At 54.1% G+C, this 13304-nt stretch overlaps 1 protein-coding gene across 2 annotated transcripts; it reads right to left on the bottom strand.

Moving 5' to 3' along the window:
* Positions 1–5331: 5331 nt before the first annotated feature.
* Positions 5332–11679, bottom strand: STAC3 (SH3 and cysteine rich domain 3). Of its 2 annotated transcripts, XM_033117372.1 has the most exons (12): positions 11479–11679; positions 10741–10807; positions 10212–10476; positions 9870–9967; positions 9580–9652; positions 8635–8732; positions 7024–7090; positions 6800–6849; positions 6422–6507; positions 6178–6229; positions 5952–6089; positions 5337–5774 (listed from the first exon to the last, which is right to left on the bottom strand). In XM_033117372.1, exons 2-12 carry the CDS (start codon positions 10804–10806, stop codon positions 5676–5678), a joined length of 1092 nt encoding a protein of 363 aa, XP_032973263.1. In that variant the 5' UTR covers position 10807; positions 11479–11679; the 3' UTR covers positions 5337–5675. The 2 variants fall into 2 exon arrangements, with proteins under 2 accessions (XP_032973264.1, XP_032973263.1); XM_033117373.1 differs by lacking the exon at positions 10741–10807 and having other exon boundaries at positions 5332–5774; positions 11479–11678.
* Positions 11680–13304: the final 1625 nt, after the last annotated feature.

The following is a 13304-nucleotide window of genomic DNA, read 5'->3' on the forward strand; positions in this document are numbered from 1 at the left end:
AGCCTCCACCCTCTCTCCTTCCTTACTGCCCCTTGGGTAGCTGGGTTCTGTGGAGCTCCCCACTTCTCCCCTCCAGAGCCCTGTGGCAGCTCTGGCTGGGGTGAGCTGTGCACCGCTGGGCCCCTCAGAGGTATAGAGAGGGAGGGGGCCCTTCCTGACGGCCCCATTCCTTTCCCCGGTGCTGATACCTCTCCCGTCCCCTGCACTGACAAGCTCAGCTGTAATTAGGCTGCGGGGTCCCGGCTCTCCGCCTCCCTCCGGCGGATAATGAGATAAAGTGTCAGAGACACGGTGAGAACAAAGAGACAGAGACTTGCTGCGACGTGTGTGTGGGGCGGGGGAGGGGAATGACGGGATGTCAGAGCCTGGAGCAGCACAGAGCCCGGCCCTCCCTGAGCACCCGCACCTCCAGGGTCGGGCCAGGGAGTGGAGTGTCTTGTCACCGTGCCCCCCAGCCCTTCAGTCTCTGGGACTAAAAATCAATTCCAGAGCTCAAGCTTGAGGGGCCGCACAGCTGGGCTGCACATCTGGCTCTATGTGACACAGCTGGGGCATCAGGACGTCGACAGGGACGTCTGGCCCCTACGCCGTGCGTGTCCCTTTGCTTCTCCGGCCCTCACCCGTTTTCCTGAGTCCTTTCTTCTGAGTTCAGGTGAACCTGGCGCGTCCCAAACCCTCCGCCGCCGCGCTCCTTTCCTCGAGGTGCCGCGAATCCTCCCGCCTTTGGCCTCTGCCCAGCTCTGAGTTCCCTATTACAGGATTGCTTCGGATTTGGCCTCTCCTTGACCTTTAACCGGCTCCTGGTGCCAGTCGCTGACCCTTTCTCTGTGACCCTATTTCTATGCTCCGCCCTCATGGTGGCCGCTGGGGACCGAGCTGGAACACAGAACTCCTTGGGTTCCAAATTCCACCTGTCCCCACGTCCCCGCACTTTTCCCAGCAGAAGGACCCAGGCCACGATGACCCAGCGGGTGAGGGACAGCAGAAGTCATTAGCTGAGGATTAGGCGAGGCCGGGGGCGGGCGGGATCCTACCGGGACCGGATTGTGAACGCTAAATCGCGCAGGACACTATTCCCGGTGCAAGCAGAGACGCACGTCAAAAGCAGCAAGACTTGGCGCAGCAAGCTGGAGGCAGGGGCCGTGGGCGCCCCCTAGAGGCCGAGCTTCTCCTAAGCTCTCAGAGGAGATGCCTCGGGCGCCCCCTGTAGTGCCGCGTCGGCCCTGCACCCCACGACTTGCCCGCAGGTAAGTCAGCGCCTAATGTGGGTCCCCGCCCCGCGCGCGGCTCCTGTCACTTCGGCGGCCAAAGCAATGGGTCCCGCAGTGGGCCGGGAGGGTGCGGAAAGGGGACGCGAAAACTCCCACCTCTCCAGCCTCGAGCACTCCAAGTTCAAGCAGACACCTTTGAGGCTGGGTGGCTCCAGACGCCTGGGGCTCCCTGTCCTTCCTGGGACTGCCCTCTGCCCTCTGACTTTGCCTGTCCTAGTCTCTGGCTGCCCTTCTTTCTACCTCTTTCTTCTTCAGGCCCTGCCTGTTTGTCTCTGTCTCTTCATCTCTGTGTATGTCCGTGTCTCTTCCTTATTCTGGCTGTGTCTGTCTGTCTATTTCTCTGTAGCTCTCTACCTGGCTTTGTCCTTCTGCATCTGTTTCTCTGTCTCTCTGTGTTGGTCACTCCCCTCTACATCTCTCTACCTCGCTGGGTCTCTCTTTACAAATGCCTCTCAGTCACTGTCTTTATCTCTGTCTCCCCCCTCCCATTCCCTGGCTTGCTGCCTGGGGGGTGGGGTGGGTGCTGCAGCAGTCCAATGAGACAGCCTAGGGACAACTCTGGGCACTGCCTGGGGCCCCCTTCCCGGTCACCTCCTCATGCCCGTCACCTCGGTGCGGCCTCCGTCTTCCCTCTGAAGCTGTGGGGCGTGGAGGGGGCGCCCAGGAGGGAAGACAGTGCCCAGCATCTGCTCTGGATCCCCGGGTCCCCTGACCCCCTCTGCCTCTATTAAGGGCGCCGGGACCCGACGCTCTGAAATGATCATGATTGCATCAGCCAGACAGCCGCGCAGCCTGGAGCCGCGCGGAGAGCGAACGAGAAAGCGAGACAAAGACGCCCGCGCCATCTGTTTATGCAAAGCGCTCTCCGCCCGGACCCTGGCGTCCCGGTGCCTGGCCCGGTTCGGGGCACAGGGTCATGAGTCCGCTCCTGCCTGGTGCCCTTGCCGCGCTGCGGCTCCCCGCCTCTCAGCACCCAGAGGGGCCGCAGGGCAAGAAGAACGGAGGGGGCGGGGGTGTTGATGTGATTGGAGCCGACGCGGCTGTTTCTTCAATAATGGATGGAGATGATGCGGACCGCGGAGCCAAGCCCGCCCTGAGAAGAGAGAGGAATAGAAATGGGGAGAGGAAGGTGAGGGGGCGGGAGATCCACTCCGGCGCGCGCGCGCGCGCACACACACACACACAGACAGACACACGCGCACACGCACGCGAGCGCCGTGCGTCACACTGTCATTCGAATACATGCCGCCTTGTGGCTCACACCCAGGCACACGCCCACGTACTGTCACCGTGACACACACACCTACAGACGGAGACGCCAGAGCAACACACACTCACCAGAGGCTCTTACTAATTCTCATGCATACAGTCCTGCAGGCAGAGACCCACGGAAATACCCACACGCGGGGCACACCCAGGCATGAAGAATGAACAGACATGCCAAAGCACATATGCACACCATGACACCCAGGAGCTTAGACGGACAATAATTATAGAGGTTGGGGGGGGCAGAATGGGGACAAGACTGACAGATATATCACGCACACACCGGGGGCACACCAACATACACACCATACCTGGGGTTCTGATAGACACCTCACACACTACACACGAGAGCCATAGACACCCATAATTATCAGGGGCACAGAGACCCACCCACCACCATGCATTCAGAGGTTGGCACCCACACATATGCAGAAGCTGCTGCCTGTGCCGTCCGGTGGTGGACCGGCAGAGAGGTCGCTGGGGTCCCTGTTAGCAGACCCTGTTAGCTTAACCATATAATGAGGTCCTGATGACAGGAGGCTCCTGGGGCTGTTGACCCTGCACCACCTGCCTGCAAGCTTCCTTCCTTGGCTCCCTGGGCGTGTGGTGCAGACCTTGGGCCACTTTGTCCTCAAACTACCCAGCCAACCCCAACCCCAGTAGTTGGGAAGAAGAGCAGGAGCCATAGAGCGACATTGGTGGCTGCACAGGCAAACTTCCAGGATCCCCAACACAGCCAGGAGGCAGGGGGTGGAAGAGAGGGTCACTGCATAGCCATAGGTGCTTCATCCCCTGTGCTGCCCAATCTTCCGAATTCAAGGGGCACTTTCTTTGCTAAGAGTTGGATGGGCACTGGGGATGGGTAGGGTGCGGGTTGTGTCCTGGACCCTAGTAACCCGGCCCCTCCTCCCGTCTATTTTCGATTCAGTCTGCTCCTTGGCCCAGACTTATGACCTTTGCAGCGTGAGGCAGCATCATCCATCACCCAGTCGGCTGCTTGGGGGAGTAGGGGCGTTGGGGGCTCACACAGGGTCGCTGTCGCTCCCACCTCCCTCTCCAGAGACCTGCTCTCCGCCCGGAGGGCCAGGGCTCAACCAACGGACAAGTACTGGGGGGAGGGCATGACCATGGGGCTCAATCGCGATACTGGGCCTTGTGTCCCCACCTCTGGCACCCCAGCACCCGTCCTTCGATCTCAGCACAGCCGGCCTTCCCGCTCCTCCTGCTGCCCTCCCTCTCTCGGGCCTTTTGCTTAATTTCCTATTAACTGCTGATAAATCCAATTAAACCGCCGCTCTAATTAGGGACAGCTGCCGGCTCCGCAAGGCGGGGAAGGGGGGTGCCCCTCGAGTATATGGGGGGAAGAACAGCCGCTCTCTCTGCTTTTCGGTACCCCCACACCGACATCGCCGCCCAATGAGCCAGTAAATTGCTTTTTCTTCAGCATTGTGGGGGGCCCCCTCGAGGATCTGGGGGGCTCTGGTTTTGAGTCCCTCAGACCGCTTGATGAAGAGATGCGACCCAAGCCCTAGCCACCTCCCCCATTCGTGGTAGGCGGGTCCCGAGGAGGCATGGGGGCAAAAGGCTTGATTTGTGTGTGGTGGTGGAGGGGAGCATGTGATCTGCTATTCCAGCCCAGGCATGATTAAAGGGGGGCTGCCTGAGTCTTCCTTTATGACCCCGTCGTCCCCCCAGGAGTCCAGGACAGTCAAGGGCAAAGGGAACAGGATACAGAACCCAGCGAGTCTTATGTGCTTTCCCCTACCCCCACCGCACCTCAGCCTTCTGGAAGGAAGTGGCGAGAGCCCGTCCCGGGCCCTCCTCTTCCCCAGCCCAGCTGAGCCTCTGTCCTCCCCCCGCCAGCAGCAGATGGTGCCCGGGCTCCCGCTGCCAACCTTGCTAGGCGGTGCCAACCTCAGGCTTGGCAGACAACGGGCAGAAGAGGATCTCCTGGCTGGCCAGGCTGACCCTCCCCCATACTCCATCAAGCTCAAGACCCTCCGCCTTCCCGACTCCAGCGACCACCCCAGGCTGCCTCCCAGGTCCCCAAACTCCTCGTCTCCTTCAGCTCCCTTCCCCACACCTTCCCGCTCCCCGCCACCTGCCACCCTGACCAGGGCCGGTGCATTTGCATATCTACATATGCAAATAATAACATTTACATAAAGCGCGCCGCAGCGGGGGTCTCCGCGTGAGTCGGTTAGCTGTCTGCCCGGCTCCCTCTCACTTGGTACCTGTCGCAAAGGGCTGGGGCGGGGGCCGCGCGAGAGGGGTTAGGCCCCCCGGCCTTGCTTGCTTGGTTCCCAGAGGACTTGAGGAAGTGTTGCCATGGAGACGGCACGCACCCCACCCCCTCCCAGGCCCAGGGTCTCGGGCTCCGTGTCTCTGGTTCTCTCCTCTTCCCACCACCCCCGCCCCCGCCCCGTCCCTCGCTCTCCAACCGAGATCTTGCATCGCCCCCTGGCGGCCCAGCTCGGCACTGAGCCAGGTTCCGAAATGAAGGGGCTGCCCGCGGCAAAATCTCCGAGAGCTGGGTGGACCTACCGGGCTACGGGATCCTGCTCCAAGCTGCAGGGGCGCCGGGGCGGTGACCCCAGCCCAGCTCCGCTTTCTTCATCGACGACAGAGGCCTCACCTGGCGGACGCACCTGTCTCCTCGCCTCCCACCGGGCTCAGCCCAGGTGGGTTTCGGGTTACCGGATGGTAGTGAGGTAAGACAGTGGAGAATTCTCCACTCCTTCGTAGGCGCTCCCCTCCCTGTCTCCTTGGATCCCAGTTAAAGAACAAACTTTACTAACTTTTGTCAAAACTTTTAATAAATCCGCAACATTCAACAGTTCGCCTCCCACCCACCCCAGCGCCCCCAGGGCGCCTCCTAGTGGAGACGCATTCTTTTTCCAGTTCTCAAAAGCTGGACCTGGGTTGCTGGAGAGGCTCTGAGCCATCAATATCCGAAGCCCAAGGTCAGGGGAGGGAGCGGGAACCAGTCCCTTCCCAGGAGCCCCGTCACGGTCTGCCGGGCCTTCCTGCCCTCCCCCACCCAGCAGTATAGTTGCTTTCGCCCCTTTCCTCTTCAATTTCCACTGGGCCTGCCCAGAACGGGGCACGAGTTTCTCCCGCCAGCTGGCGCCGGGATACCTAAATCTCCTCTAGGAAGTCTGTGGGAAACAGCCCCACCTTGCGGCCGGTGTAGACCTTGACGTAGCCGCCGGCTTCATCTCCTTTCTGCACCACGATCTAAAGATGAAAGGATTAGGGAGGAGAGGAATCAAAGGAAAACGTCGGAGAGGAGAGCAGGGGAGCCCAGAGTTATGGAAGCCCATATATTAAATGGGTTAAGATCTGCAAGGAGTGCCGTTTGCAGAGGAGCCTCGGGCCTGGGGGGGGGGGGGGGGACTGGGGCACCAGAGCTACCTGGTCCTTCTTGAGAGTGATCTGTCCTATCTCGCGGTTCCCCACGAAGGATCTCGTTACCCGGTACACACGTTCTCCAGACCGGACCCGAATGATGAAGTTTGGAGGGAAAAATCCGACTTTCTCCCCTATTTTCCCCTAGAGGAGACAGCAGGGAGAATTGGTCTCTTAATCTCAGGTTTTAAACTCAACCCACGTTCCACCCTAGCCCCAGTCATTCTCTTACCCGCCACCACTCCTCATTGGAGTCATCAATGACTGTGATCTTCTCTCCTGGCCTGGCGGAGGAGGCAGGGGCTCTGAGATTTGGGGCCTTACTCATATATCCAGTCCCTTGGCTCTACCCAGGTCCAGCCACAATAGGCTCCAAGCCCTGAGTAGCCCCCCTCCCTCCTTCCTTTTCCATAGGGAGCTGGGCTCTCTCCTCTTCACTCCCAGTACACTCCCACCCCAATCCTAAGGGCTCTCACGGGAAATCCAGGTCATCCTTCTCCAGGGCTTTGAACCGATAGAGAGCCACAAAGTAATGAGACTGCTGGAAACCAGGCTGCTTGTTCTGGAGGGTAAAAGGGGGTGGGTGATGAGTTTCAGGGCTCCTTTTCCCCACACTGAGGGGCAGGAGTCCAGACAGGGAGAGGCATTCTCCAGACACACTACAGGCCATCTACCTCCCAGGTCCCTGAACTAAGAGGAGTGTGTTGGTTGTGTGTGTGTGAGGTGGTGGAGAAGGCAGGTTAAGGGTGATGAGAACCCACAGAGTAAGTGTGAGCTTTAGTTGAGGCTGTGAGTAGCGTTGGAACTGGGTTGGGGAGAGGACTGGGGTCCCTGCAAGGAGAAAATGTTCTCACCTTGTCATCAGTTGTCTTCTTTTCAGCCTTCTTATCCCCTTGAGGGTTTCCTGGGATGGGAAACACCAACAAATTGGCTCCTGGAGGGTAGTCTTCATTCTCTTACCTTTCTGTTGTAGGGCCTCCTTTATCTCCAAACCTGGCATGCCCTTTGACCCTCCATCCCCTGTGGCTGAGCCCCTGACCCTACTCCATCTCTATGGATGGAGGTGGGTGTTACTCACCATCCTGGGGTTTGCCTTCCTCTGGTCTTGCAGACTCCGGCTCCTCTTCCATCATGGCTGCTAGAGGCTGGAGGGGGCACCATAGTTAGGAAGATGCTGTCTTGGGAACTCTTGCTTGCCCTGGCTCTCCAGTCAGGCCAGAGAACTATAGAATAATAGGGTTGGAAGGAGCCTTGGAAGAAATATCTAGTCAACCACCTGCCTAATGCAGGGACTTCCGCTAAAACATCCTGGTAGGTGGGTCACCCATTATGCTTGAATGTAGCTCACTACCTTGCAAAGAAAGCCCATGCAATTTGGGAGCAATTCCCTATATTAAGCCTATGTCAGTCTCCCTGTAACTTTTAGTTACTGGTCCCGATTTGCCCTCTGTTTGCACTATAGAACAAATATAGTCCCTTTAAAGATCTGAGGATAGCTAACATGTCCTTCCTGTCTTTTCTTCTCTAATCATTCTCAGTCCCTTCAAATCACCCTCCTTAAAAATACTCCAGTGTGTAAGAGAAAAAATGGGCAAGTTTTTATAATTCCCCTAAAAAAATAGAACCTGAATGTGCTAGCCCTTTTGGATGCAGTCAAATCAAATTGTTAGTGTCTTACAGTCATAGCGCACTTCACAGAAATCCTTAATTTGCACCCATCCTCCATATCAACTACTTTGAGGCCATATCTCTAATTCTGTTTTTGTGCAGTTGAACTTTTTAAATCTAAGAACAGATATGTACATTTTTCCTTACAAAATTTCAAATTATTAGATCTGGGCCTTTCTTCTAGTCTAAGATTTTTTCCCCCCTCTAATCTGCCATCTTGAAAGTCACTCTAGTCTAAGATTTTTTTGAATATATTATTCAGTGTTTCCCACAAACTTAATGGAGATACGATTTATGTCTTCATTTGCATCAGTGAAAAAAATGTCCACAGGTGAGGACCAAGGACCAAATCATGTTATGAGGCATCAGAAATCTCCCTCTAGCTGGACACTCCCTAAAGGACCAGAATCCTTTGGGTACTGTCATTCAACCAATTTTAGGAATCCATCTAACTGTAACCATTATCCACATTAGTCCATCTTGATTGTCCAGAAAAACATAAGGATGTGAACAAATTCCAGCAGAACTGAATGCAAGTCTATGGCATTACCAATCTAGTAACCCTATTACAAAAGGAAATGAAACTGCTTTTGGCCACTAGTTTTGTGCCTCATTTACCTCATCTATAGGATAAATGGGTCAGACTAGATGATCGTCACGGACCCTTATATAACTCAGAATTCTCTGAATAGTTGGCACGGCCAGTTCTCTTCCCCAAATCCAAAGCATAGCTCTTGCTTCTGTTGTCGAGCAATGCTAGGGGCCTGGCATTGGGGAATGCTTCAGTTCATTATGGTGGTTAATCTGACAAGTTCAGAAGGGAGTTCCTGGAGAAAACACATGCTATGGCAGGAGTTCTTAACCTGAGGACCTCTACAATTGCATGCAAAATGTGTCTGTCTGGTTATGTGCGATTTTAGGAAATAAGGATCCCTAGCGTCTGTCAGCTTTCCAGAGAGGAGCCAGGTGCTGCTCCCTGGGGTCTCTGGAAGGCATCTCAGTAGGAAGGGGCGGCGCTCACATTTTTCTTATCTGCCTGGCCCTTCTTCCGCTCCTTGTTTGCCATGATCACCCCAGTGCGCAGCGTTTCAAACACAGGGTCATTGCGATTGGCGGCAGCTAGTGGGAATGGAAGAAGAAAGAAGCTGTTACTGGGGAGGCAGAGCAAGGCTTGGAGGACAGAGACACCGCCTAAGCAAGGGAGAGGTGGGACTGAGCAGATACGTGCGTGTGTGCGTGTGTCTGTGTGTGTCTGTCAGATTAGGGAAGGGTCACTTGGGCAAACACAAGTCATCAATCTACAAAGAGCTCCAAAAACATCACTGGAAATGTAATGTGATCGAGAAAAATATTATCAGCACTCCTTCTAGGCAGGGCATTCTCAGAATCACTATTCTCCTTCTAAGTAGAGAGGTCCTTTAACTGCTGGCTTTTGTTCCACTAAGTGGCATGTGCCAGCTGGGGTGCCACCACCAGTGAGTTCTTTTTTACACCCATGCTCCTCACAGAATTCAGCCTCTCCTCCAAATAAATGTGGAGCCAATTGTCAAATAACGTTTTGTAAGGGTTGCCAAATTAAGAATGTGCCCAGGGTGTCCACAGCTCTTGGTCTGGCCCTGAGTCTGGAATTCTTCTGTAAGGAGGATGAGGATTGTCAGAATCTTTGTTCACTTAAAAATGGTTTTGCATATGAAGAGCACAGATTTTGAAGTTAGGCAGATGAAGGTTTTCGTCTTGGCTCTGTCTCTTGCTAGCTGTGTGGAGATCTAGCTAAATCTTATCTCCCTCAGCTATCAAACGGGAGTATTGACTCTGCATCCAAAATGGCTCAAATATTAGGTTGAGAGAGAACCACAGGAAGTAGAATCTTTCTGTTTCAGAATTTGGCTTCCAAAGCTAGAGATGGTGCTGAAACCATCTCTATCTAGGCTTGCCCATTCCCTCAGGTCCCAGGGGGGGCACTTACAGAGATCTTTGACACAAGCGTACTGCTGGTTGCTGTAGAGTGGGGAGCTATAGGCCCGACGGAAGCCAGGGGGCTGCAGGGTAAGATGGGATGGGAGAAAGCATTAGAGAGAACACAGTAGGGCCCAGAACCCCATCTCTCCCATGAGTGCTCACCCCTTCTCGAAGTTAAGAGATAGGCTGAGAAAGAAAAGGCAGGAAAATGGATGGGGTGACCTGAGGAGGGACTGGCAAGGGGGTAGCTGGCACCTGTCTGCTCCCTCCTACTGTCTGGCTCCCCAGTCTACTCACGATCTTGCCGAAGCATCTCTGCATCTCCACGTAGGACTGACAGTGATCGTGGATGCTAGTTTTGCAGTTCTTACAGCGAAGCCCAAATTTGTTGTTGACTTGGGAGAAGGGGAGAACATTTCGGTGAGGCTCCTGTTTCCTTCTGCCTTTGTACCGTTGTTGCTACTCTAGCTCTCAGGTCCCTCTTCTGTCTGGGAGCCCACACTTGAGGTCTCTAACAGTTATTTTCTTAAAGCCAATTCTTGCCACAGCCTGTCTGCTATACAAACACTCCTCTGCTAAACCCTTTCCCCCTGTCCCGCCTTCGACATCACACGTTCTCCACTTCCCTTCATGACTCACGCACAATCATCCGGGCACAGACATCACAGAACTTGGGCTTCTTGAAGAAATGTTCTTTGAATTTGTGGGGCTTATCATTGACAAGCTTCGGAGGTTCTGGGGGTGGCTCCTCTTCTTCCTCTTCTTCCTCCTCTTCCTCATAGATGTAGTAGATGGGCCCACCCCCAGCTCCCACTGCCTCCCCGTTGGCCTGGGGCTCTGGGGGAAGCTCCATTTCCTTTGTCCCTGTAGACTCCTTCCTGAATAACTGCTTCAGCCGCTGTAGCTGAGGGAGGGAGGGAGGGAATGAAGGAAACCCAATGTTAAAAGAATTGTCATGCTCTCTAGGTAAGGCTGAGGCTAACTAGACATGTTCCTAACCTGGGGTAAGGGGCACACCCCAGGATTAGGGGGTACTGGCGGGTGCAGGTGCTGGCTAGCATCCTAACAATAAATGAGTCGCATATAAGTGCCATCAATTCAAGCACTTTTCAAGGGCTGCGGTGGCTTTGCAGCTCCCCACACCCCATGGTCAGAGGCCCAGACTCACCCCACTTTGCCGAGTCTCTGCTGGGAAGGAGGGCTTGGGCGACTCCAGCACCTCCTTTTCTGTCATCCTGCAAGAGGTTGGACCCCACTATGAAATCTAATCTCTGACTGCCATTCTTCCCTCCCTTATTCCTATCCCTCGTAATAGGGTGGTCCTTGAAGGGGAGGCTTTGGGAGAAATTTGGTTAAACAGAGATCCTTTCATAGGGCTTATGAACAGGAAGATTCCATTGAGGTCCAGAGAAAAGCCCAACAGACAAAAGAACTTCCCAACCAGTTCCTCTAACGATATCCATCCTTCCACCCTGAAGGGCAACCCCAGGGATTTTCCTACAGACCCTGTTTCACAAAATCTGTGGGCAATGAGACATGACACACACCTTCCCGAGATCTTTCTTCGAGAGGTTTGATGTGTGGAGGGAAGCGCTGGGACATTTGTTATCCCAACCTCTTTCTTGAGCCCTGGAGGCCCAGGGCCTAGTTCCCAGCCTGCCTCAGGCCTCAGCTATTTTAAGTTTTCAGAGTAATAGGAGCCTTTCCTTCTCTTACTACTCCGTTCCCTTGACCCAACCCCCACCCCCCCTCCAGTCCTAGCTCTTTGTCCAGGAGTAGAACAGTAATTTCACTCCTAAAACCCAAACTACTCACAGACAAGGAAAGAAATGAAGCTGAACAGACTCAGGATTGGGGAAGCCGGGGTGAATAGTCCTGGAAATGAAAAGGGGAATTGGCAACTTACGTTTGGGGTTCCCTAAGTCAATCCACAATCAGTAGAGGGAGGAAGGAGCCCCTGCGGTGTTGGTGGTGGGGCTGGAGGACTGGTCCTCTTCCTTGGGGGCTAAGCCCCCCCAGTACCCTCTGTACTCACACTGGCTACCCAGGCGGTATTTGTAGACCTAGCCTCTTGCCTTGGTGTCAAAGCTGAAATGACAGGGCTAGAGGAAAGTGGACAGCTGAGCGACACAGCTGACACAGAGAAATTGGACACGGAGAGGTCTGGGCAGGGCTGGACCCTAACCTCTCCCATCCCCCAGAGCTGCCGTTCCTTGGTTTTTCATCTATGGTGTGTAAGTCAGTATGGGCTAAATTCAGGAAGAGACAGTGTTCATGCTGTGTACTCGTGGGTGATTTTTAGATGACTAATGGAAAGACGAATTACAAACAGCTTTCCCAATCCCCTTTCTCCAAGGCCCAAACACCTCCCCAATTCTGCCCTCCCTGGACCTACTTCAGGAACTAGGCTTTGACTTCTCAGCCATTGTCTTCTTGTGGCCATGTGTTTTTATGCCTTCAAGCCTTTAAGAAGGAAAAGGCTGGGAACTGGTGAAGAAAAGAAAATTTGAATTTTCAGAGCTCTCCTATCAGCCAGATTGCTTTCTTCTCTACGGGTAGATGGAGGGGTACATGCTGCTGTCCTTATGGGAGTGAAGAACGTGTAGTACTGCTGTGTTCCTTCCAGTTGTTCCCAAAGACTTCTTTCCCCCTATTCCTCTAAAATCTTGTCCTCAGGGTGAAGGTATTTCTGAGAGCTATTAAACAAAGCCAGGTTGTGACCCCCATCTGAGGGCTCTGGAAGAGGAAGGGTCTAATGATCAGGTAGAGATGCTATTGTTCACACTGGAAAGACGGTAACAAACAGCTGCCACGCAGGGCATTTTTACCGTCTGTAAGGAATATCCCTTCCTCATGAGAACTGCAAACTCTGGGAGGTGGTAGGATGGCCAAGCCTCACCCTTCCTGAATCATTCTGATCCCGATTCCTCTTCCCTCCTCTGAGGCCCCGGTGTATGAACTGATGGCTCAGTGAGCTATCTGGCATTCTTATCTCCCAGGGATGCAGCCTTCTGCTCTGTGCTGACACCGCTGAAAGGGAGATACTCCCATGGTAGGGGAGCAATTTGGAGGTGGCGACATAGTGTTGCTTTATCCCTTGTATCTTTAAAAAGTAAAGGATTACTTTGGAGGTTGGGTCAGACAAGCCCCAGAGGAGCGAGCCTCACCAGAGCTACTCCTACCCAGAGCCAAGAGATTTCCGGGGCGATGTTCTTTGTCATTTCTGCTCTTTTTTCTCTTTAAGGGGTGGCTCAGATTGAAAGGGGGCTGCTGGATGATTCTGTGCCTACAGGCTCTTTAACAACTGGTCTGACAGGCTAAACAACTAGGATAGTTTTGAGAAGCCTCAGAGGAAAAGCTCCATCTTGTAGGCAGGTGACTTCTGCTCTTCACCTTTCTTCAGCTGCATAGGACATCTGGGTAATATGGCATCTGGGCATTGCAAATTTAACGGACGGAGCTTTGTATTGTAAGAAACATCCACTTCTGTTCCTGCCAGGTAGAACCCAATCCCCTGGCTTTAAGATTAAAGGCCCAAGTCTTCTATCCCTGAACATTAGACGGACAGGTATGAGGCGCATCTGAATCCAGGTCTGGACCTCAACTCCCCGTCCCCAGCTCAGGCTCAAGGACCCTAAATGAGTGTTACAGAATTAACTGAGAGGACGGAAACTCAGGGGTCACCTAGTCAGTCCACATCTCTTATTTTATTGATACAGACTCAGAAGTGTC

This window comes from Rhinolophus ferrumequinum, chromosome 10, assembly GCF_004115265.2.
Source record: "Rhinolophus ferrumequinum isolate MPI-CBG mRhiFer1 chromosome 10, mRhiFer1_v1.p, whole genome shotgun sequence".
NCBI lineage: Eukaryota > Metazoa > Chordata > Mammalia > Chiroptera > Rhinolophidae > Rhinolophus > Rhinolophus ferrumequinum.